At 29.5% G+C, this 26,059-nt stretch overlaps 1 protein-coding gene across 2 annotated transcripts; it reads right to left on the bottom strand.

Annotated features, from left to right (window-relative positions):
- Positions 1 to 347: 347 nt before the first annotated feature.
- Positions 348 to 24,206, bottom strand: LOC115890771 (ras-related protein Rab-3). 2 transcript variants are annotated; one of them, XM_030911105.1, is made up of 7 exons: positions 24,039 to 24,206; positions 13,849 to 13,934; positions 9,397 to 9,512; positions 7,123 to 7,228; positions 6,516 to 6,634; positions 6,234 to 6,405; positions 348 to 2,158 (listed from the first exon to the last, which is right to left on the bottom strand). In XM_030911105.1, the coding sequence occupies exons 3-7, from the start codon at positions 9,510 to 9,512 to the stop codon at positions 2,012 to 2,014; spliced, it is 660 nt and encodes a 219-aa protein (XP_030766965.1). In that variant the 5' UTR covers positions 13,849 to 13,934; positions 24,039 to 24,206; the 3' UTR covers positions 348 to 2,011. The 2 variants fall into 2 exon arrangements, with proteins under 2 accessions (XP_030766965.1, XP_030766964.1); XM_030911104.1 differs by lacking the exon at positions 24,039 to 24,206 and adding an exon at positions 15,388 to 15,457.
- Positions 24,207 to 26,059: the final 1,853 nt, after the last annotated feature.

The following is a 26,059-nucleotide window of genomic DNA, read 5'->3' as shown; positions in this document are numbered from 1 at the left end:
CTAATATTGACATGATTTTTGTTTGGTTTTAGTTCTTGTAAAATAATGTACACGTCATTCAACAGTAATATTATTCAAATTATTCTGAAGTATAAAAAGTGTCTCTAAAATTGTGTTTCTCTACAAGGTGGTGCGAACTGCATTCAGAAACTTCGGCAGCATATTCTGCATATAAAAATAAGTAAAAAAGTTCGTATAAATGTATGTCTTAAAATGCTTAGTTTCAGAGATACAGGGTGTAGAAGTTTTATTTTAATTTCGATTTTTTCCAAACAATTTCTGAAGTAAAGTCAATATTTGGATGAAAATTGGTATCTAAGAATTTGTTGAAGTGAGAAATTTAATTTGGATGTCAATATGACTCTTATCTGTCACCTACATGTGTTTTAACTGTTTTGAAGGTTAATAACTTTTCGTCCGTAACTGTATAAAACTACTGAGTAAAAAATTACACATTAACAACGATTTCTTTTCATGTAGGTGGAGCCCCGTACAAATAGGAGGCATATTGACATCAAAATCAAATTTCTCATGCCAAAACAACAATTTTCAACCAAATATTGACATTACTTTAGAAATTATTTGGAAATAATCGAATTAGGAATGAAACTTCTACACCCTGTATCTGCGAAACTAAGCCCATTGTAGGACATTCATTTATACAAACTTTTTACTTATTTTTATTTGGAAAATATGCTGCCAAAGTTTCCGGAATACAGTTCGAACCACCCTGTATATTTCTAAAGGTAAATCATTATGACAAACATAAAATTTCAATTCTTTACAACTGCTGGTAAATCTCTTAAAAATAATTTATTAAAAATAAAAAAGAAATTCATATAGGCTTTTTAGAAACACTCTGTATACTTTTACACATATTTATGAAGCTTTCATTTACTACATTGAAATAAAGTAGCATTTAAAACGCTTTGAACACTAAGATTTTTTTTCTTAAAACTCTCGGTAGGTATAATATTTGTAATTATTTAACAAAGTTACTACATGCATACAGTACAAATATTAATTTATATTTTTTCAGAATATTTTCATTACATTTGTCGCTTACAGTTATCTAGTTTTTTAGTGAAACTTTTTTTTACTATAAAGTGACAAATTTAATAAAAGGTTTTAAATCGCAGAGGTTTTCAAAAATTGGTTTAATTATATTTCTTTTAAGAGGTGTAACTTAATTTTCTAAGCATTAGTTAACTAACAACGACATGAAATTCGTTGGTGTGTTGTTAGTGTTTATATATTACACTTTTTCAGTAAATTATGCGCAGAATAGATTGAAAGTTTGGTAGGTCAGTCTCAAAAATATGTGTCTTAAGCTACATACTAGAAGTTCTTTAACAGTGTTAATATTTATAGCTTTCTTAATAATGACCATTATTAAAAAAAGTATCAAATTGTATTAGAATATTATAACTATTAGTTGATATAAAAATTAACCAACTATCTAAAATGCTTCCTTTTTTTTTTCAAATGTAAATTTTGTTTGACAAGAACTTCAAATTAGTTTTAGAGATAAACAGAGTAAATCGAGATGTTATTTTTACTTGATCACACTGTATGCTCTGTGTTTTCACATACAATGGTATTCAATGATGGTAAAATAGCTTATTATATAAAATAAAATAAATGTTCATCATAGTTTCACAAATTATGAATAAATTTTTAGTTACTTAGTAAATGTTACAGAACTTCTCCTTTAGTAAGCAAGACACATTACGAAAAATAAAATAAAAACAAAACTGAAGAAAGAAAAATACAAAAACGACTGGTCAAAGGTATAGAGAATCAAAGTTCACACAAACTTCAGCACATGAAATCCAAAGCACATGTGTTCTGGTACTATAGTAATGTAATAATCGTATGTATAAATACTCTGACGCTATTCCAACTCTGACTGAACTTTTGTTGGGCGTAAAATACTGACTCAGTTTTGCTGAGTTGGGTTCAGAGTTACAATGGCGTGTTTTTTTAATGATAGGATTTACGTAATAGGATATTAACAATTGCAGTTGCCCGCTTGAGGCCCTTGAGGGGCATCGGTGAGACGCTGGCCCTTCCCTGAACCGGACATCAACGTTGGGTCGGTGTCCAAGCTGTCGGACATTTTGTCGCAGATTATGTCCACTAAACGCTCAAATACAGCCTAAAAAAATAGAGATTATTAAATTAACTTATAAAATATATCTGAATTTCTAAACTAAAATTTATCAAATAATATATTGACCGATGTACCATTTGTGTCGGGGTAGGGATAATAGTTTCATAGTTGTCGATTTTCGAAAGAAATTAGTACATGTATATTATTTCGTATATTTTTCATTTTATTGATTTTATGGAAAGCACTGTTCATTAAAATGTTGTATCCTATGTTATAGGGCTTGTTTCTCCCTACAATTTCCTGTTTCACAATGTACCGTTTGTGTCCGGGAAGGGATCATAGTTTCATAGTTGTCGATTTTCGAAAGAAATCAGTACATGTATATTATTTCGTATATTTTTCATTTTATTGATTTTATGGAAAGCACTGTTCATTAAAATGTGGTATCCTATGTTATAGGGCTTGTTTCTCTCTACAATTTCCTGTTTCACAATGTACCGTTTGTGTCCGGGAAGAGATCATAGTTTCATAGTTGTCAATTTTCGAGAGAAATCAGTACATGTATATTATTTCGTATATTTTTAATTTTATTGATTTTATGGACAGCACTGTTCATTAAAATGTTATAGGGCTATGTTATAGGGCTTGTTTTTCTCTACAATTTTCTGTCTCACATTGTACCGTTTGTGTCCGGAAAGGGTTCATAGTTTCATAGTTGTCGATTTTCGAAAGAAATCAGTAGATGTATATTATTTCGTATATTTTTCATTTTATTGATTTTATGGAAAGCACTGTTCATTAAAATGTTATATTTTATGTTATAGGGCTTGTTTCTCTCTACAATTTCCTGTCTCACAATGTACCGTTTGTGTCGGGGAAGGGATCATAGTTTCATAGTTGTCAATTTTCGATAGAAATCAGTACATGTATATTATTTCGTATATTTTTCATTTTATTGATTTTATAGAAAGCACTGTTCATTAAAATGTTGTATACTATGTTATAGGGATTGTTTCTCTCTACAATTTCCTGTCTCACCGAGATATTGACTTTTTTAAATTTAAATATTCTTATTATAGAGCTCTTATTTCAAGTTTTATTGCATTTGTTAGTCATCAATGTGTCCTGTACCAGCTTGTATAGGTTTTTGATAGGATGAGAGCATAGTTCCTCCGATTCAAATATCTGGGAGTGGCGCCCTACTGTTTCAGGATCTTTATCGTAGTGTCCGAAGCAAGGACTTCTTTGATACGGTTTGAGTTTGACAGTCATATGTCATGTCAAGAGACCTGTTGTAATCCGCATTTAGGTCCGCAAAATTAGGTCCTTGAATTGCGCCTCTGTCTGTTCTCCACTGGACGGTCTACTTTTCCCTGATCCAGAGGGTTACTATGCTGTCATCCTACAATTTTGTCAATGTCAACTTGTATTTTCTAAACGTTAGGCTTTAGCTTCATTTGAACTAGTTTTAAATTACAAAAACCCCAGAAACTCGATTATGAGTTTTTTTTCATGAGAAAAAATTAAAAATTTGGAAATTAAATTAAATTACATATTTTTTTTTAAGTTTTTAGTTAAAATACATAATTTGTTGAAAATATGGTAACATAGGTAGTAGATTAAACTTACAAGAAAGGAAATCCAGAAAATATCCAGTGGTTCTCAAAATTTTAGCAAAAACATTTTTTTTTGGAAATTCTCAAAGTAAAATAACTCGGTTATTTTGAATTTATTTGAAAAACGGTAAAGAGAAAATATGTTTCTTTTATCGAGATCTACCAGCCAAAAATATTTGCACATATTTAAGACTCATCCTGTATAGTGTTTTTTTTTTATTTGTAAATTTATCTTAATAAATCTGCATTAAAATTGTGATTTACCTGAAAGACATATTGTTTTACTTCATTTAAAATTAAACCAAAAATCAGAAATGAAATTTAAGACCAATCTCTTTAAAGGAAAAATTGCAAAATGCATTTTCTGTTTGTTCCTTATGTTTGCTCTATTAATCAAAAGTGTAGAAAAGGTCAAGGTAATATTTCCTGAACCTTGATTGTCCAATTAATTGGATAAGTACTTTTATATGTTCGTACACGCAACTTCTAGTATGTATTGCTTTGAAAAAAGTTCCACGAGTATATATTTCTTCTAATTTGATAGACGGCTTTTACTATTTGTTTATTTCTTTATGTGATTATTTTATTTTTTTGTTAGAAATGTATTATAGTGATTATTTACCTCATCGTGAAATGGACCAATCAACTAATCTAATTTTTCGAATAAATTTTGTTTAGATAAGTGACTAAATCCCAAGACCCGTTTAACCGCGATTATTTTTTCGGCTTCCTTTTGGGTTTTCTTTTTGTCGTTTATCACTAATTCTGAGAGATTTTGGCAACAGTTCATTTAAAAATATTGATTTACAACTCATATGTATGACTTAATAACGATTTTAATCGGTGAAAACCCCTTATTCGATATTATTTTGAACAAATAAGTGGAGAAAAATACGTCAGAATTTGATATGTTGACGTATGATATGAAATTACGCGCAAATTATATTTGAATAGTTTAATCGATTAAATTTATAGGCCTTGTGATATAATATATGATTATTTTATTGTTTGTTAGAAATGTATTATTTTTACATATTCAAAATTATGTTTTAATTAAATGTACTTACCATAGACAAACAAAAGAGACTGGAAAATTAAATGGCAAAGAGAGAGAACGCAAAATTTCGTTCTATTTATGTTGATCTGCGCATTGCGTCTATTGGGCCCACTATCTCATTCTAATATAACAAGAGAGAAAACAGCAGCCATATAAAACGTAATTTCTAAATAGAAATTACAACAATCGCCTTTCGTTTTCGTCATCATGACAACCAAGATGACAACATCATGACAATTCGTCATGTTTGTTAATTTTTTTTTGGTGATTTACCTTTTTTTCTAAACTCTCCATTTTATTGACTTATGAATATGGATAGGGAACAAATTCCTTTGTTCCAGATAGGTATTTATATTTTGTTACTTATAATTTTAGGTTTTACTATTTGTTATTTTATTTGCTGCAGGAGCCAGTATCATCTATTTCTTATATGTATTGATACTCCCTGTCTCTGATAGATATGTTAAAGACACCCGGTAAAAAAAAAGTAAGTAGTTATATTTATCATCTTATTAAAAAAAAGTAGAAGTAGTAGTGTCAAAAATACTTCGAACCTCTCTTAACATAACAAATTAATACAATTAATTTTTTTCATTTTTTGGGTAGGTAGTTTATAGCTGGTTTATAGTAACCAGAAACTTTAATAATATACCTATTTTACTTTTGTTTTAGGATTAAAACTGGACTTGAAAATGGTTCAGAATCATGATTCTCGTAAAGTGTTCATTGCTTGGATATTCACTTTGTTATTGCAATTAGGCAGTTTTTTTCGAAAATGAGATTTTTAATGCCCTTTAAAAAATTGGCCGATCGTTTCCTGCAAGAGTCAGTTCTTCTGCATTTAAAATTGGTAGGTGGGTGGAATAAACACTGTTATTTTTTGTTATTATATTATAAAAAGTTTAATTATTTTTATGTATAAATAAATACGTTTATAAAACAGTACAATTTTTCCTATTTTTATAATTTCCCTTATAATAGTAGTATTTCTTCTCTATTAGTTCTTTCGTTCTGAAAGAAACTGAAAATTTTCACTTAAACTGATTTATTCCCTACACCCTTTACGTGGTATAGGGAATAAATCGGTTTAAGTGAAAATTTTCAGTTTCAAAATAAAGAATACTACTAATAATGGCTAATTTAAATTTCCCGCCAGCCAGAATGTGCGATAATGTCTTACGATACGTTTTATACTTATCTCTTTCTTTTTCATATAAAGCACACATAATAAAAAAAGATAGTAATAAAGACGTACGTCCTACCATGGTCCTGCTAATTGGTTTCAAAATTGTTATTTTGAGTTGCGCTACGGGAACGCGGTCCCACTCTTTACCATGGGATTTTTCAGTCTCTTTTTATTTGTTTGTCTATGGTACTTACTGAAGGGAATTTTATATACAGAGTGTCAAAAAAGAGCGTATCTAACTTCGGTATCAACGTTACTCACCTTGACGTTAATGTTCTCCTTGGCGCTGGTTTCAAAGAACTCCACCCCTAACTGTTCTGCCAGCTGCTTACCCCTTTCGAAACTAATCACCCTCTCGTCCTCCATGTCGCATTTGTTACCCACTAAGATTACCTGGGCATTGTCCCAAGAGTACGTCTTGATCTGTGTTACCCTAGAAGATTAATATACTTGAAAGTTAATATATTAAACGCTTTATTTTATCCAATTTTACTTTGATTTATACTAAAAATTTAACATTGGTTCAACTTAATATTTACTTACCAATCCTGTACACTATTAAACGATTCTTCATTAGTAATATCATACATTAAAATAAAGCCCATGGCTCCTCTATAATATGCCGTTGTAATTGTTCTATACCTTTCTTGCCCTGCGGTATCCTAGAGATAAACAAGATTTAAAGTAGAATTAGACAATTTTAAATCAAATATGTATTTTAACTATACTATAATATTAGTATATTATTGTATTAGGAGTAAAAATAACACTTTTTGTGGCGATTAAAATACAGTCGAGGCACAAAAAGTAATTTTTACTCCGAATAGAACATGCTATATTTTTTCAAACGCCACAAATAAGTTTTTAAACAATTTCAAAAGTTCCAAATAATATAAAAAGATTTAAAAGTCATACCTTGCATGTAATTATTGGTATATCGAGAAACTATGATTACGCTCGTTGAATTTGACAGTTTATGTCAGTTTAATAATATATTTTCGTACTTTTATGCTTATCGTGGGTGTAAAAGTGCTTTACTTATGCCTGGGCGTTAAAATGACTTTTTTATATTGTCAATCGCGTCGCAGAAATTAGTACTTTTGTGACGTTTGAAAAAAAAAACTTGTTCATTAATTTTTTGTGGACTTACCCATATTTGTAGTTTGACGCGTTTCTCATGTCTAAAAACTGTTTTTACTTTGAAATCGATGCCCACCGTGCTGACGAATGCTGACGTGAAACTATCATCTGCATATCTACAAATGAAAATATTATTTTAATATAAAATTTGTTCATACCCGCCAAAAATACAAGACAAAATTTACTTCCCAACACTTTTCTGAGTGTTAGATGACCAGTTTTTTAATGTGTGATATAAAATGGAGTTTTTATCAACATTTTGAAAAAGGTTTGGTTACAGTATTAGCATGTGTTGATTGAAAAATGGTACAAAGATTAATAACAAAATTAAATTATTCAAATTATGTGAGTTACTAAAATAGAGAATATATTTTTAAATACTTAGAAAAAGTAAAATAAAATACTAATTTACCACAATACACCAAGACACTTTACTTTTCAACACTGGACCCGTTTTAGCACAGTTTTTTTATATGATGTTAATACGGGAACCGTATTAGCATCATATAGCAGATACTTAAAACTAAATCAGTTTTGACCATGTTAGCATCATCATGGTGCCCAGTGCCTAAAAGTAAGCATTTTGATGTATTGTGGTGAATTAGTATTTTATTTTGCAGTTGTAACAACAAAGGTTCCAACCCCTAATTATTGTAATACTTAAAAAAATTCTCACTTATAATATCACAAGAGCTTAAATTATTTTCGGAAATTTTTTTGAGGGCACGAATATTTTGAAAATTATCCCGAGTCGAAGACGAGGGATAATTTTCCTAACATATTCGTGCCCGAAAGAAAATTTCCAGGAATAATTTAAGCTTGCGTGGTATTCGGTAAGAAAATTTCACACCTAAATTTGAAAAAAAAAATATTAATCCAACATAACATTATAACGCGTTGAAATTATTTTAAATTTCAATTTGTTAAGTTGGCCAAGGTATTGATGTTTTTGACATATTATGTGTTTTGTCATTTTTGTTTGCGATTCTGTCATTAAGCTATTACTAGTTTTAAAACGTCTGTACGTAGAGTAAGAAGTGTATAGCGAAATGTCGCGATTTGGAAAAGTAAACCAACAAGTCATTAAAGAAGAAATTGAAAATATAAAACCAGATAACACCCGAAAATCAAAATCAAGTATATATCCATCATATTTCGTTAAATAGAAAAATACCAGCTTTAGTTAAATAAAGGCGGCAGAACTATATTTTTTAGAACATGGCAATTTCGAAGAAATTCATATGTAGGTATATCTAACATATTTCCTTAAATAAAAAATATTACCAACCTTAGTTACATCAAATGCTAAAACTCAAATGGGTAATATTTCAATATATAGACATTGTAGTTCATTCACATTATGATTGTAGATCTTATGTTTACCTTTTCAACTGTCAAAAAATTTCCACTAAAGTTTCGTGGCGCCTCGAAAAAATTTCCGGAAATTTTTTCAGTTGCCATGGTAACTAGTCAACATTAAAGCATGTTATTGGTTGAAAAGTAGAGGTGTGAAATTTTCACTAGTAATACCACTAGAGGTCAAATTATTTGTCAAAAAAAAATGTCCGGATTTAATTTGACCTCGTGTGGTATTCGGTAAGAATATTCCACACCAAATTGTGTTTGAAAATCAAGTAATTAAAATGTATTTTTCGATTTTTGGTCGAATTGATTATTTAGTTACTATGACAACTAAGTGACACCCAAACCTAAAAACTATTTCAGTTTTGAAGCTGTCAAGCGGCACGGCTTAAAAAAATGTTTCGCTTCGGTCATGAAAGCAAAGAAAATATTCGCCAGGAAATTAAGCAGTTGACACCCGCGAATACTAGGAAATCCAAGTCAAGAGTATGAAAGCAGTTTACAAACTTTCATCTCAACTTTGTAATTAAAATGTATCAAAATTATCATGTAAACAAATAAAAACCAGACTCTCAAAAAGATATTCTGTCATTATAAACGTCAAAAAATTTCCAGTATAATTCGCTGTTTCCATAAGGAAAACATTTTCACTAAAATTTATTCGTTGCCATGGTGATTTGTCAAAAAAAACACGTTTTGATTGGTTAAAAATTACAGGTGTGGAATTTTCACTAAAATTTATCCGTTACCATGGTGATGTGTCAAAAAAAAACACGTTTTGATCTGTTAAAAATTACAGGTGTGGAATTTTCAAATTTATCTATTTTTAAAGTTTTCTGTTCTACAATAAATAAAAACAAATAACTTTCAAGTACGTTTTTATCTCTTTATGTCTCTGTTTTCGACGCGAAACAGATTTTACCTGAACAAAAAGGAAGTCTTCCCAACGGAACTGTTACCGATGATGAGCAGCTTAAACATGTAATCGAAATTCTGGTCTGCCGCGTCTTTCTGCCATTTTGGATCGGCTCCAGCCATCTGAAAAATACGTCCGAGGATGTTATTCTTCATTTTCTAAAGCGGCAAGTAATGCGGAAAATTCTAGAGTTATTTATCACCTGTCACCAAATTTAATCCTCGAAATTTCACGCTCTGGAAATATATGTTTTTATTTGATATTGTCATAATAATTGCATTTTACTATTGTAAAAGATTTTTGTGGAATACATTATTGGTTTCAATACAAATTATAGTATATTTATATTAGACCTAAAATAGCCGAATAGAAGAAAAAATTTATAAAGTTTTGATATGTTGATATTAGACGCACCAAAAGGAGACTTTTCAAAATCAAAAGAGTTCTTAACTTTAAAGTGTGAGCTTCACCCCAAAAAACCACCTCCAATACGCCCTTCGATGGTTTTTTGCTTTTTTCTCAAAACCTGTTGGTCCCACAAAAATTGAAACAATGAAATGTACAACTATGTGCGGAACCTGTCGTGGGCAAAGTTGTTCGAATACTGAGCACATTCTAGAAACTATAGACGATGACAATATGTAGATGAAAGTATGAATGTTAGTTTAATGGAATAGAATGTTTTTGTTTATATTATACAGTATTATATCTATTGCATGTATATTTATCACGTTAAAATACCTTGGGAAACTATAATTTGAAAGGCGATCTGTATTTTTTTGTACTCCATTTTTCAAACGGTTATTGCTCGAAATGCATTGGATAAATATAAATAATGAATAGAACCTTTTTTGTAGCAAATTTTATAAGGAATATTTTTGATAAGAATAAAATTTCTGTGCGACTAATGGTTTTCGAGAAAAACGAGAAAACCCACCGCAGTGCGTATTGGGGGTGAAGCTCACACTTTACAGTTAGGAACAAAACTTTATAATTTTTTTTCTAAATATGCTAATATTAACGTACTATTATACTATATACTATTTACGATTATTCACAATATTTAAAAAAATTTCAACCATGGACATATTCGGCGCCGGGCTGACTAACTGGAATTTAAATTTCCTGATGGGGATTCAGGTGGTACCTCTGCTGTAAAAAATTGTCAGGTTGTCACATTCATTTATTTATTTCCTGACATTATCAGTCGTTTTGACACTTTAGTTTTGTATTACGAGTTTTTGGTTTAAATGAATTGTGTTAAATTTTACTAGCAAGCCTTGTAGTCGAACATTGTTCTTTTTAGAACCTCTTTTAGTGCGAAGTGGTACAAGATAGCTTAATAGCCGGTGCAAAAAACTCATCGCAACCTTATTACAATATTTTGAACGGAAAAGCGGTAGTAAAGAACCCTTAAGTGCTGTTAAGGGGATGAGTTTTGTTAATGTAAATAATAACTGTTTATATATTTACATTTAATTTATTTTTATTCCCTAAAATATTTTGATTTAAAGAAAATATAATATAAAAGTAGACAACGCTCTGCCGGTCAAGCTTAATCACGTGAGTAAAAGTTTAATTGGTATGAACTATAGGTATGCTTTTATCACGAGAATATCAGTTGAACACAGATTAAATAAACAAATATATACAGGCGTGTCAATTCTTAGTGGACATTTTAATAATTTTTTGATTATTTTTTAACTATTTTATTTAAAATATTTTATTAGAAGACTAAATATTTTTATTAAGTCTGAATGGTTATAATGGTGTCTATGGTACCATTATTTTTTCGTAATTTGGACTCTAACTCTCTGACAATGCAATTTTGGTTTGAAATGAAGCTATTTAAATTCTAGTTCATGCGAAACGTACAGTAGAATTTTAGAGAAACAAATGAGAGTTGAATTTTAAGATATTTTTTATTATATTATTTGTCATTGACACAGAAAAAAAATGTATTATATTATTATTATTAGAAAACAAACATAAAAATAATTTCTAATACTCTAAATATACAGGGTGTTCCCAACTGTATTCCGGAAACTTCGGCAGCATATTCTGCAGATAAAAATAAGTAAAAAAGTTCGTGTAAATGTATGTCCTAAAATGCTTACCTACTTTCAGAGATACAGGGTGTAGAAGTTTCATCTTTATTTCGATTTTTTCTAACTAATTTCTAAAGTAACGTCAATATTTGGATGAAAATTGGTGTCTGGGAGTTTTTGACATGAGAAATTTGATTTTAGTGTCAATATGACTCCTACTAGTAGAGGGCGCCTCCTACGTGTGTTTTAATTGTTTTGAAGCGTAATAACTTTTTTGTTCGTACCTGTAGAACACTACCGAGCGAAAAAAATACATTTCAGTGACTTTTTACGTAAAAAATATCTCTTTGTAAAAATCGCTACGAGCAACCATTCTTAAGATATTTAAAATGGAAATAGACAATACATGTCATTAATAACGAAAAATAAACACGTGTGGAGTAGATAGTTATTTCACTGAAATAATAAATTTGGTAAATTTTTATTTATCATAAATTTTTCTACAAAAAATGACGATAAAACAGTTTCTGTTGAACTTTTGGTACAAAAACTTGTCAAATTTATGATTTCAGTCTAATAACTATTTAGTCAACATGTTTAATTTATGTCAATGATGACAGGTATTGATAATTTCGATTCCAAATATCTCGAAAACCATTACTCGTAGCGATTTTTACCAAGAGACCTTTTTCGCGTAAAAAACGTCGTAAATATATATTTTTTTACTCAGTAGTTTTATAAAGGTACGGACGAAAAGTTATTACTCTTCAAATCAGTTAAAAATATGTAGGTGGCGCCCTCTACTAATCAGAGTCATATTGGCATCAAAATCAAATTTCTCATGTCAAAAAACTCCCAAACACCAATTTTCACCCAAATGTTGACGTTACTTCAGAAATTATTTGGAAAAAATCGAAATAAAAATGAAACTTCTACACCCTGTATCTACGAAACTAAGCATCTTAGGACATACATTTATACGAACTTTTTTACTTTTTTTTAACTACAGAAGATGCTGCCGAAGTTTCCGGAATACAGTTCGTACCACCCTGTATATTTTCTTTCAATTAGTTATAGAAAATAATATTTTGGACACAGACTTTGTTACAATATCTGTTTATGGAAAATAATAATTTTACAATTAACTTTACTTTTTTTTATTTTCATGTCTTTTTTTGTATTTTTAGTAATAATTTTCTTCCTCAGACACTTTTTTTTAATTTTCTTCGTGTTTATAACGAGCTTTTCAATACGTTGCGTCGTCGGTGTTATAAAGAGAAATAAAGTGACACAAAATCAATAGAGATTTTCGATAATTCTAGAGTCTGAGCAAGAAAAAAAATGTTGTTTACTTAGCAAGCGAGTGAAATACGTCTGACAGCTCCTATCCTATTTCTTCGCTAGGTAAACACTAGAGGCTAAGGAAATTACTCTTTTGGTTTTTTTAGTTATATACTGGGAAAAAAGGTCATTGCTATAAATAAGTCTGTTGACTTTAAATGGCTGATTAATATTAAAACCTTAGTAGAAAATAATGACATTGGCTAAAACGAATATTGATACATACATCTACATACATACAGCCGTTACTCGCTGACGAGTATTCGACACATATAAAGAAGATGCTCACGCAAGGCGTTTTCTTGCATGAGCTTTTCTGTGACTGAAAATACGTGATGTTATCTGCCTACCGCACACCGGACATTCAAAAATCTCATTGCTTTGTTGCCTTTTTACTTTTTGGTTGCCGCTGTTAACTGAGTTTACAACCCTTCTCCATTGAGTTCTTTTGTGAGCTGCTTTTTCCCACTCATTCTGCATGTTAATTCCCTTTAAATTTTCGTGGAAAATGTCCTTGTATCTTTTCAGTTGTCCACCTGGCCTCCTCTTAACGTCTACAAGCTCACCGTAAAGCAGAGATTTTGGTATGCGGTTTTCTTGCATTCTGCATGCGTGGCCAGCCCATCTTAAGCGGGATTTTGTGACCATGACTTCAATACTCTCGCAATTAGCTTTTTCAATGACCGATTCGTTTGAGATATGATGGAACCACCGGAAAAACGGATTATTTTTATTATTACCTTATCTGTGGACAATTTTTTTAACAATTAATAGGAATAGAGCTCACTTGAAAGAAGTTATTAGTTTCTCCAGTGAAAACAGGTTTTGGGTACTTATGACGTTTTCAAAGTAAGTTATGAATTACAGATACAGCTTTCAAAATTACCAGCTAACTTGTAAACTAGCTACTAGTTACCAGCTATTTTGCCAAAAAAATATGTTGTATTCTGTTATTTTTTTTTCGTAATTATATATTATCTTTATTTTATTATATTATTTTATATCTTTTCGGCATTATATCGAAATTAAATAATGTAATATAAACAGTAATTACGTAGAATTTACTTACATTGTGATCAGAGAAATAACCTAAGGGTATTTCAACCCAGGACAGAAATCTGGAACGCTGCTTCCTGAGCTCGAAAGCTTGGTCTCCTGAAACGAAAAAGAGAAGAAGGAATGTATAAAAATAAGTCTGCTTTCCACACAAAGGACTAGACGGAATAAAAAAATGATTATAGTGGACCAAAAATATGACATTTTTTCTTCTTTGTTCATTTTTACAAATCAATAAATTTAAGTTTCATTCAGTGCCTGAAAATTAGTGGAATAAATTAGTGGTTTTAAATAGTCTAGAAGTTTGTACCTCTAATTTCAATGTTTGCATTTAGAACGTCAAAATTAGTGGTAGTAATTTTCAATTAGTGGCAAGAGTTAACAAAATTTTAATTTTGTCCAATAATTGTACTTCAAAATTTGCCAGTAATATCATTTTGGCGTTTGATTTTTATCATTCGTCAAGAGAAAAATTGTGGTTAATAGTTATTTTTTATACAAGACGATAAAATTAATTCACGAGCGATGAAATCGCGAGTGAATTAGTTTCGAGGGACGATAATGCAATTTTATCGTCGTGTATAAAACAATATTTTTTTTCATAGCGAATTACGTTTTAAAAAATATTCAGAAATTATTATTTGAAGGAATTTATTACGAGTAGAAAAAATATTGTGCTGGGTTGGCGTTGGTTTCTATGTAATTTGACAAATAAATAAAGCTGTCTCTTTAGTTGTCAGTTTGAGTCAATATTTTTTAATTCTCTTTCGTGTCGATTGCTGATTGAATTGGAGCCAGAAATGGCTCAAAACGAAATAAGTAAATTACCAATAGATATTCAGGCTGAGGCGACAAACGCCATATTCAAACTACTTCCATTTAAATCCCGAATAACTTATGAAAAGAAATACAAAAATTTTCAAAAATGGAAGCAATTAAAAAACGTTCGAGAAGAAATAAAGTTTTTAGCCTATCCTCTCTCTTAAAGTATCATTTAATTTACCCTTGCGGATAAAGTACTATTTATTATATATTTTGCTAGGATATTCTTGAAATCATTTTTTATAAACAACATAAATTATTGCTTTTCAACACTTTAATATTTTTATTACATCTTGCCAAACTCTATCTTAAATACTGTCTGTATTTATAAAGACAAAATATAGATTTCATAAAAAATAAAACAAATAAAAAAATAAAAATCAGTCCAGAAAGTATTTTCCAATTACCTATTTATAAATGTCATTAAAAGTAACATAATACATGTATCAACACGTGTCATCCTTCAATAATAACGTAGCTAAAGGAAAAACGAAAATATATAAAAATACCTTCATCAAGTTATTTATATTTCTTTTCATATCCCCCCAGAGTAAGCATCAATTTTCTCAATTGGATATATTGTATTGAGGTAACTGATATTCAAAGATTCTATTTCAGGAAGACTGGCAATTAATATAATTCAATTTTTTTTCGTGTTGATTTTATAATTTCAATAAAATCAATATCAAAATTCTTGTATCAAATTTATATAAATTCAATGTTTATTTACCGGTTTTAGACATGCTTTTCGGCAACAGTTTAAAACAAAAACGGGAAATTCACTACCGACATTTAATTAGAACTGTGTCAGTTGTTTCTGCGATAACTATACATACATTTATGTATGTGTCTGTCCCTCAGAGTATCAAAAAATTGCATTATATGAACATATATCCTTATAAAAATAAATCAGATTCTAGAATTATAGAATTAATTATATTTTTGAATTGAAACTCTTTTATGAGCGATGGGAGTAAAAATTGGAGGCCAGAAGATATTATATATATGGATGATAATGTTACATATAGCGAGGGGAACTATCGAATGAATTAGACTATCGAATGGTTACTGAATGAATGATTTCAACTATCGAATGGATTTATTCGAATAAAATCATTCATTCATTTGTATACTAAAGCATATGTGACAACCTCGCCGTACAACTAAATGGTTATCGTTGAGCCACGACTATCGAATGCTTTTGATAAATGAAATTTAGTATTCGTTTGATTTTTGTGTACGTCAGTGCATTATTAGTTCTTCCAAATTTTTATAACTTTTTTTGAAATAAGTGGAAGGGGTTGAAATAAACTACCCCTATCATTCCTGTTAACAAAATTTAAAGAAAATCTTATCAAACACATGCAAAAAAATAATTTGGATAGTTTTGTTTCTATAGAAATTTTTTATCTCTTATGTTTTTGATGAAACTCACCGATTTGAAATTAAAAATAAAATGTAAGCATTACATGTCAGGACAAAAAACATTTTTAGATAAAGAATCTAGTGGGCTGCTGTAATTTTTTAGGAAAAATCTAGTCGGCCGCTGTCACTTTTTAGGATGTTTCTAATATTTTATTTGACATTACTCTACTGCAATACGTTATTATCTTACGATCAATTAATTATTCTGAAGCTTTTTATGATCTATTTAATTGCTCCAGCAAAGACGTTGTGTTTTTATTTGAGTTGCAATGTTTAAACATTATTTTTTAACGATATTATTTTGTACTTTCGTGAATTAAAATACAGAATTGAAAATTGTCTTGGTAAATATTTTTCGTTCAGAAGAAAATGTAACGATATTATTACGAAATAAAACTGTTTGACAGCGTCCCACTAGATTCTTTATCTAATTTTTTTATATCCTGACATGGCTTTATATATTATTTTTAATTTCAAATCAGTGAGTTTTATCAAAAACACAAGAGTTAAAAAAAAGTTTCTAAACAATCTAAACTATCCGAATTAATTTTTTGCATCTGTTTGATGATATTTTTCTTTAAATTTCGTTAACAAGAACGATAGGGGTAGTTTATTTCAACACCTTCCACTCATTTTAAAAAAGTGAAAAAAATTACCAGAAAGTGTGTTTTCATAACAGTAATGCTTCCATAAAATTTCATTAATCTATCTCTTTTCGTTTTCAAGATAAAATTAAAACATTATTTTTCCGCCATCTTTGTACCGCGATATCTCCCTAATGGTTGACTTTTGACCCAACATTTATGAAGCAAACTACCCTTTATTTTGAACAGGGAATCACCTCCTGAAGTTTTTCGCATTTGTTTTGAAACATCCTTTATACAGAAAAATCTTATCAAACACATGCAAAAAAATAATTTTGATAGTTTAGTTTATTTAGAAACTTTTTTATCTCTTGTGTTTTTTGATAAAACTCATCGATTTGAAAATAAAAAAAAATGTAAAGCATTACATGTCAGGACAAAAACATTTTTAGATAAAGAATCTAGTGGGCAGCTGTAATTTTTAGGAAAAATCTAGTCGGCCGCTGTCACTTTTTAGGATGTTTCTAATATTGTTTTATTTGTCATTACATTACTGCAATACGTTATTATCTAGATTATTATTATTATCATTATTATCACTAGATTCTTAATCTAAAAATATTTTTAGTCCTGACATGTAATGCTTTACATTTTATTTTTTAATTTCAAATCGGTGAGTTTTATAAAAAAATACAAGAGATAAAAAGTTTCTAAACAAACTAAACTATCCAAATTAGTTTTTTGCATGTGTTTGATAAGATTTTTCTTTAAATTTCGTTAACAAGAATGATAGGGTAGTTTATTTCAACACCTTCCACTCATTTTAAAAAGTGAAAAAATGACCACAAAGTGTGTTTTCATAACACTAATGCTTCCATAAAATTTCATTAGTCTATCTCTTTCGTTTTCAAGTTTATAAATGAATGGTTTTTGCTGCCGAATTACTAGAATACCATATTTCAAGGCAGATGACGCATCTATTCGATAATTTTTATTCGAATAGTTTTCAACGAATGTTTTTTTACTAGCTATCGAATTATTCGAATGAATTGCAACTATCGAATGTTTCGATAGTATTCATTCGATAGTTCCCACTACTAGTTACATACACACGTTTAAAAATTTATGACGTCATCTTTTTTAAGAAAACGCCCGAAATTCGGATGCATGAAAACTGAACTTAAACGTTTTGATATTTTGACGTAACTAACTTACCTCTTTTTGTTTCCTAGCCTACTACTATAATTTTTAGACTATATAATCCTGAGCGGCAGCCTAACATAATTTTTGTTCTCTTAATATCTCCGGTAAGAAACAAGATAGAAAATTGCGGTTTGCGCTGATATTTTGGAAATTTTGTGCTCTATTTAACTGTGTAAACAGAAATATAGCCTCCTATTTAATTTTTTTATGCAAAAGCGCAATATCTGTTATGATGTCAAACAGTGCCCTCTAGCTACCACGAAAAAAATGATGAAAACAAAATTTATACTGGAGATCATTAAGGAAGAAAAGCTCTTTTAAACGAGCTCTAGTTTGTTTAAATCGGTTTACCTGAACTAGAGTTATCCTTATTTTAATAAAAGCAAGCTTAACCTTCCCCCACTACTTTATTTTATGAGATAGAGCAAAACACTCTATACCAAAAAAATTACAAATTTCTCGATGATTACAATAGTAATATTTAAAATACCTGTTTACCTGCATATTTTTGAGAAAAAAACCGTTTTCTGATTGGCTATCAGCGAAACGCCCCCTAGCGGACATTTTTCGAACTTGAAAATAAGTTCCAGTGTTTTCTCTTGGTCGATTTACTTATTAGAATTTTTTTCCCAAAGTTATACGATAAGTCGTTTTTGAGATACAGCCGGCGCCCATTCTTAATTGGCCACCCGGTACTTTAAATTACGAGGGTCCAAAGGAAATACATTTTAAAAGAGGTACCTAAAATGAAGTTTATTTAGTATTCTGTCTATAGAAAACCCAGTTGTTTGTTTGCTTTTTTATCGATCTGAGGTGTGTCCGTCCCGCTCAAAAACTGTCCCTGTCGCCGTTGAAATGCTAATTTCGACCGATAAATATCCGTTATCGCTTTCGCGAGCTTCCTACTAAATTCAATTTCCTTCTAATTTAACACGAATTCGAAAAGTAATTCGTTCGTGTTCGTTTTGTCTCGCCTTAGTCAAAACCACGGTTTAGAGGAACAGAAGTGCCAAAAATAATTACATAATTTGCATTAAAGTGAAAGGAAAATAAGGTTTAAAGATTTGAATTTTTTCTTTGGTGAAAATTAAGTATAGAACGTTCAGTAGGGTGTGCCAAGAAAACTAACCTATAGATGTTATGGGTTAAAATGAACCTAATAACCGAGAAAAAAATATCCCCGGAAGGCGGGGTTTTTAGCTCAATTTTAAAAGGTGTCGGTGAGCATTCAAAGTGTTCCATTAAAAGTGCCATAACTTTGAAACGATAAAAAAAGTTTACGATAAAAAAAAATTACATCGCGGATTCTTGCAGAGCATAAATTAAATTTCCAAAAAAATCTATCTGAGAGTAGTTATCCGAGAGTAATCCAGTTTTTTTGGCTAAATATGAAAATTTTTAATCACTAAACACTAAAACTGCATATTTTGATTTTGTCAAACTGAATCAACTGTCAATTTATAGCCATTTCATTTAATACTATAGTAACCTGGCAAAAAAGTTCCTACAAGCAGCATTAATACAAATATACCGGAAGATTAATAAATGCAACATTTGTGTTATTTTTAACATGCGTTTTTTAACCATAAAAATATAGAATTTAAATAAAATATATATTTATCGATTCTATAGCTCTCCCTAGTGGCTGTTTTATTGTTGTTTATTTCTTTTTAATTTGCGCAATGCCTATAAATTTCGTTCATATAATATTTATAAATGTTATCCAGAAAAACAAGAGCAAATATTTTTAGTACCCTTGAAAATTGTTGTTTACCTTCGTTCCAAAGCTTGTTTTATAAACAAGGAGCATTTAATTGAATTTTATTTGTTTTCCAGCATGGAACAAATATTGTTTTAAATGATTGATTTGTTTTCTTATAGTTAACTTCTTTTAATTATCAATTACTTCTTTTAATTACCTTTTAATTATCAAACATTTAATTTGTATTTACTTTAGACTTTTACAGATCATAATAATTAATTATTGATATTTTAATTACAGTTGGGGGTTGGAACTTTTGGTGTTGACTAAAGGTATTTAGTATTATATGCTAAGTATTATATGCTAACATGGTTAGCGAAACGCGCGTCCAATGTAAAAGTAAAAGTGTTTTGGTGTATTGTGGTGATTTAGTGTTTTATTTTGCTGATATTTTAATAGAAAAATAAAATATTGTTTTTTTTTCTGAAATTCTGTCCATTTTCTCAATTGACAGCTCACGTCATGTAAGCTTACAGCTTATTTGTAATAATTGATGTCCAATATCAGTGGCATAGTATATATTATACAGTATGTTCCCGAATTGTCTTTACAGGAGGAGACATTATGAGAAAAATGCATTCATCATAAAAAAAAATATTTTTACTTGTTCTAAAATGGTTATTCCCGTTTATACTTTTTCAAATTTCCATACCGTTTTAGAGAAAAAAAATATAATTGAATTTTTTTCTAGGTCTTCAAAATCAAAAAGCGTTTCTATGGCAATATATTTGATAGATGGTTATTATTAATTTTGATTAACGTCATATTTTTTGCTGTTGTTAAAGTATCATATTTTCCGATAACTATTATCGTGTCGTGTATAAAACAATATTTTTTCCATAGCGAGTTACGTTTTAAAAAATATTCAGAAATTATTATTTCAATGAATTTATTACGAGTAGAAGAAATATTGTGCTGGATTTGCGTTGGTTTCTATGTAATTTGACAAATAAATAAAGCTGTCTCTTTAGTTGTCAGTTTTGAGTCAATATTTTATAATTCTCTTTCGTGTCGATTGCTGATTGAATTGAAGCCAGAAATGGCTCAAAACGAAATAAGTAAATTACCAACAGATATTCAGGCTGAGGCGACAAACGCCATAATCCAAACTACTTCCATTTAAATCCCGAATAACTTATGAAAAGGAATACAAAAAATTATAAAAATGGAAGCAATTAAAAAATGTGCGAGAAGAAATAACGTTTTTAACCCATGGTACAAAGAATACAAGGTATGATCGATAGCGGCTCCAATTTCGTTCAGTTCGCGCATACCACCTGTGACGTCACTAGGAAAATAATGAATAAATAAAAAATAAAGAAAGTTGACAGGAGATCTGCATTTTTTGGGGTTATGGTTAAGAATTGTTTATTTTTAAGACTTTTTAGTCGTTTAATTTAATAATTACTAAAACCAGCAGTTCCAAAAATATATTTAAAAATAATAATTATCTATTAACATGGATTTGGACGATAGGTAAGAATACTGAATTTATTTCTATATTCGGTATAAAATTGTTTATTAGGTTTTTAGTTTGCGATGTTTATGGTAAATAATTTTCATTTTCATTGCCTCTGAATTCACATGAGGACAGAGTTGAGGATATCTATGGAAAAGTAACCACAAGAGGAATTGTTACATCATTTAAAAAATATTGGGAAGTTTATTGTTTCCCATCGAAAAGTAGAAAATGCCAATGCAGATGAACGTATTGTAATTGTGATAGAAGTAATTCTAAGGGTGAAGTTTATTATAATTAGTGGAAGTAATACCAAGGGTGAAGTTTATTATAATTAGTGACCTCTGCTTCTTTTTATATGTAGAAGTTTCTGGTTTTGAGAATAAATCGGTTGAACGACACCCAAAATTTAAAGGAAGTATTTGCATACCCAGAATATGCCCATCAAGGATTATATAGCTCAAATTTCCTTTAATGGTAGGCAATTATTCAATGCAAATTAACTTTTTAAGTGACTGAAATATTAAATAGTTTACAATATGGTATATCACTAAAAATATATTACTTTTAGGTACAATTAGGGCCCGATACATTTCAAAAAGTAGAATATTATTTGTATTGTACTAACAATCATTTTATATTAATAACGGAGATTTAAAAATAACAGAATAGATAGTTCTTTTTTTTATACTACAAAAATAAACTATAGAATACAACAGTATTTAAAAAAATAAATAAAAAGTTATGTCCCGGCCGAGATTCGAACTCCGGTCTCTCGTTTCCTAGCCCGACTCCTTACGCACTGGTCCACAGTAACTTGCTTAGCGATAATTCAATGACGGTATATAAACAAAAAAACAGGTTTATAACAATATCTTGACGATTTGAACTGGCGCGCGGAGCGTGCTGACCAATAGCGCCTGTTATAACCTGTGACGTAGCGACCAACCTGCGCAATATCATACCTTGTATTCTTTGTACCATGTTTTTAACCTATCCTCGCTGTTAAAGTATCATTTAAACCACCCTTGCGGTTAAAGTACTATTTTATCTACTATTTTTGATAGATATAAGGCAATTTTAACAGTTGCAATTGAAATAAACAATTTTGATTTCTCTGTTTCTTTTATTGGCAATTATCCCTGATTATTTAACTAAAGTGTGTATGTGTATACGATTTCATTCTGTCCATTCGTTTATCAATATTGACAAGCTATTAGTGGTGATTCCTGTTGTATTAATGCAAAACAAACACTAATCATACCCTTTATCTGATACATACAGAACAAACACCAACCTACGTTACACACAGTGTAATACAGGGTAATTCATAAACAAAGAAAGTAAGTTAACAGAATATTATTGAAAAAAGTCGAATTGTTAAAAACAGATAATGTTTTTACACTTTTTAAGATTACAAAATATTTAATAAAAATAAAATACCAATAGAAAAATATTATAAAAATAAAGATTCAAAATATATACTGGATAGAAAATATTTTTTCTTCATAAATAATCATAGGAAATATTAGAATCATATTTTGGACTATATTAAATTGAATTAATATAAAATATCAGAAATTATTGAATATTTTAGGATAATTCATTCATAAAATTCTTATTTTTTCGTTAAACGTTTTAAAATAGTCTGAAGTACAAGAAGTGCCCATTTTTTAATTCCTTATCTATTGAAAAAATAATATACAGGATGTTCCAGTTTAAAAAAAAACGAAGAAAATATATTTTATACTTTAGAAAGTTTTGCGTAGAATTTTGAACATCCTGTATGATTAAGGATTACCATATTTGTAGCAAAGTAAAGTACATACCATCTAAAGTAAATACCTAATATTGTTTTGATTTCAGAAGAGATTTATATTATTTTTTATTTATTTATTAATATCTCTGAAACCATCAAAATATATTTACTCGTATCTTAGGATTATTTAAAGTGACCTGAAAGGAAGCCAAAAATGCAATAATATACAAGGTTTCCCTTAAAAAAATATCATCCCGATCCAGTCACACTTTCGTGAGCCATCCTATAGAAGTTAAAATATTTTGCTTAAAAGTTATGAAATATATTATTAAAAAATTATTTATAAAGAAAAATATATGCATAGTTCAACAAAAATTAAAATGGATAAACAAAAATAAGTAGTAATATTGAAAATAAATATGAAATATTAAAATAATATTAATATAACAAATATGTCATTGACCATGACGACAATTCTATTAAATTCAAAATGAAGAGCATGTGGCTAGACGAAGAGATTTCAAAAGCAGTTTATCTGAAATTAAAATCTTGAAAATTCAATAAAACGATCAGAGACCAAGGCAGAAGAAAGAAAACTTAAAATTCTTGCAGATATTGAAAGTTACAATATTTAGCTTCATGCATAAAATATTGTAATGGACAGTATAAGTAAAATTGATTAAAAAGAAATAATTTTTGTAGATAAAAATATTGAGAAAATCACTACGAAATAAATAATTCTGTAATTTTTACACAAACAATGTCAAACTTGTGGTTTGTTTGCATAAAAATTTAAAATTATTGAATTTTCAACCAATCGAAATCTAAAAATAATCTCAGGAAAATAATCGATAAAATATACTGGATAGAAAATATGTGTTCTTCTTAAATAACCATAGAAACAATTCAGATTCATTTTTCTGACTATGTTATATTGAATAAGAATAAAATATCTGAATTTATTGTATATTTTAAGTTAATCCATTAATAAAATAATTGTTAGTAACATTTCTTATTGCAAAAATACCTTTAGACCCAAAACAACATTGCTTTAAACTAAAATATTTGTGAAAAGTTCTTGTAAAATGAGGATTTATTTTTATATATTCATCAAAATGAATGAGATGTCTTTTATCTCATTTTATAAGGATATTGTTTATTTCTTTAAATAAAGTACATTTTCACCTACCTTGAGTTAAAAATATTTAAATTTGCGATAGATACACAATTTTTAACGCGAATTTTTCACCACCGACTGTTTTCTAGGTCGCCAAAACTGAGATCTCGCGATCTAGAAGCCCAGTTTTTGATAATGTTTGAGGAAAAACTAACTGGGAGCTTTCCCTGGGTCGGTGGAAATCGATCAGCTGGTGGAAAAGCGAGAGACGATCGGCGTCGCTCTTGGAAAATCGATAGGTGTGGAGGAAAGCGCGCGTTACTGGCCGTAGGTTGGGCCCGGCGCGGGAAATTAGAAACTTCCAAATAGAAAAAAGGTATTAATGATTTATTTGCTTACTAGTCAATATATTTTTTCTTTTGGAAAAAAATTAAAAAACTGTTAGACAAAGTTACCGTGCCTTATTCAACAAATCTTGAAGAAATCGATGTCAGTGAATCAGAAATCATGTAGATTTGATAACTTTTTAGCCTATTTTGTCATTGAGCTGATTTTTTTAGTATTTCTTGACTAAAAAATTAGGAAGTATTAAGATATGAATATTATTTAAACAAATATTATCATCATCATCATTATCATTTTCAGCTTATTCAACCATTTCCAATCATGGTGTAGACTTCCTCACATATTTAGATACTCTCTTTTTAGTTGGTCCCATTGTTGGCTAAGCGGGCCCAACACTGATAAAAACGATAGACTTAAACTAAAGTCGTCATCGTTCTTGAAAAAAAAATTTAGTGGCAAGAGAATTTATTTTAGCGTAAAAGAAAATATTTTGCCTGAAGAAAAACTCTCTTAACTCAAGAAAACTGGTTCTCTTGAAAAATTCGAAAATTTCTATTGAATCTATTTTCATTCAACCAAGTGCAAGTTACTTTGTTTCAAGATAATAAGAAAAATACGCTAGGAAGTACTTCATTCAAGAAACATGGCCATTTTTCCAATAGCTAAATACTCTTTTGATGAAAAATAATAACGACATGCAAAGACGATGACGAAGGACGGTATATACAATCAGTCGGCAGTCCGATCAGTCGTACGTCGCATTTCATAGGTCGCACATCATAGTACGCACGGGTTTTGTTGTTTGGAATTTTGCATAATTTGCTTTTTAAACGCATATCGTATAACAAATTAGTGATCATTATTAACATGCATTTGTCATTTTTTATGGACAAATTTTAGGATATATGGATTGTTTAAAGGAGTTTCTGAAAAAATGGAAATTAGAGCATTTATTTGCTATATTTCAAAGTAATAGACATTTACCTAATGCACCTGTTTAGATAATGCATGCGTGACTATAGATAGAATAAGAATATTGGTATCGATTTTTTTATGCAAATACTTTTATTTAAAAATTTTAGAATTTCAAGTCGTCGTATTAAAAAATTGAAAATGTGACCAAAGTTTATAATTTTAATAATTTATTTGCTTTACTTTGATTAATCGTGATGTAATATTTTTTGTAAATAATTGGATATTATCAATTTTTTACATCTTTTCTAGTATCCTAACTAAAAAGAAGACCACCCTGTATAAATTTTCTTTAAAAAATCTGTAATAACTACCATGATATAGATGCTAACCTCTATGATTACCCCACATCATTACATCGACGTGAAAAACATATTTCTGTACGGCAAAACTCCAATATTTCGCTGGAAGTTTGGAAACTCACCAAAAGATAGCGCTCCCATAAATTTTTCATTAGTTTTAAAGATTTTCCCCGGCCACGGGCCGAGAACATATACCTGAAAAATTTATGAATTCCGGAAGTTTCTTCTCGATCCAAACTCAATTACCCAATCGTATTAAAATTAGGCCATTTGAAGTTCGCCAATTTCCAGCGTGCTTTCGATGTCTCCTTGCATTTTTTTAGCACGAAAAATTATGTTGGAACGTTGGGACTGAGAAAATGAGAGGAATGGACGGATTTTTCGGTAAATAAACGGGGAAAGTGTATAAAATTCGATATAATTGGATAAAGAAGATGGAATTGGTGCTGCAGGGAAAGGAAATAGGAGTTCCGA

The sequence above is a fragment of the Sitophilus oryzae genome, unplaced genomic scaffold (assembly GCF_002938485.1).
Source record: "Sitophilus oryzae breed Bouriz unplaced genomic scaffold, Soryzae_2.0 scaffold_910_pilon_pilon, whole genome shotgun sequence".
Taxonomy (NCBI): Eukaryota; Metazoa; Arthropoda; class Insecta; order Coleoptera; family Curculionidae; genus Sitophilus; species Sitophilus oryzae.
This window is presented reverse-complemented; position numbering and strand designations above follow the sequence as displayed.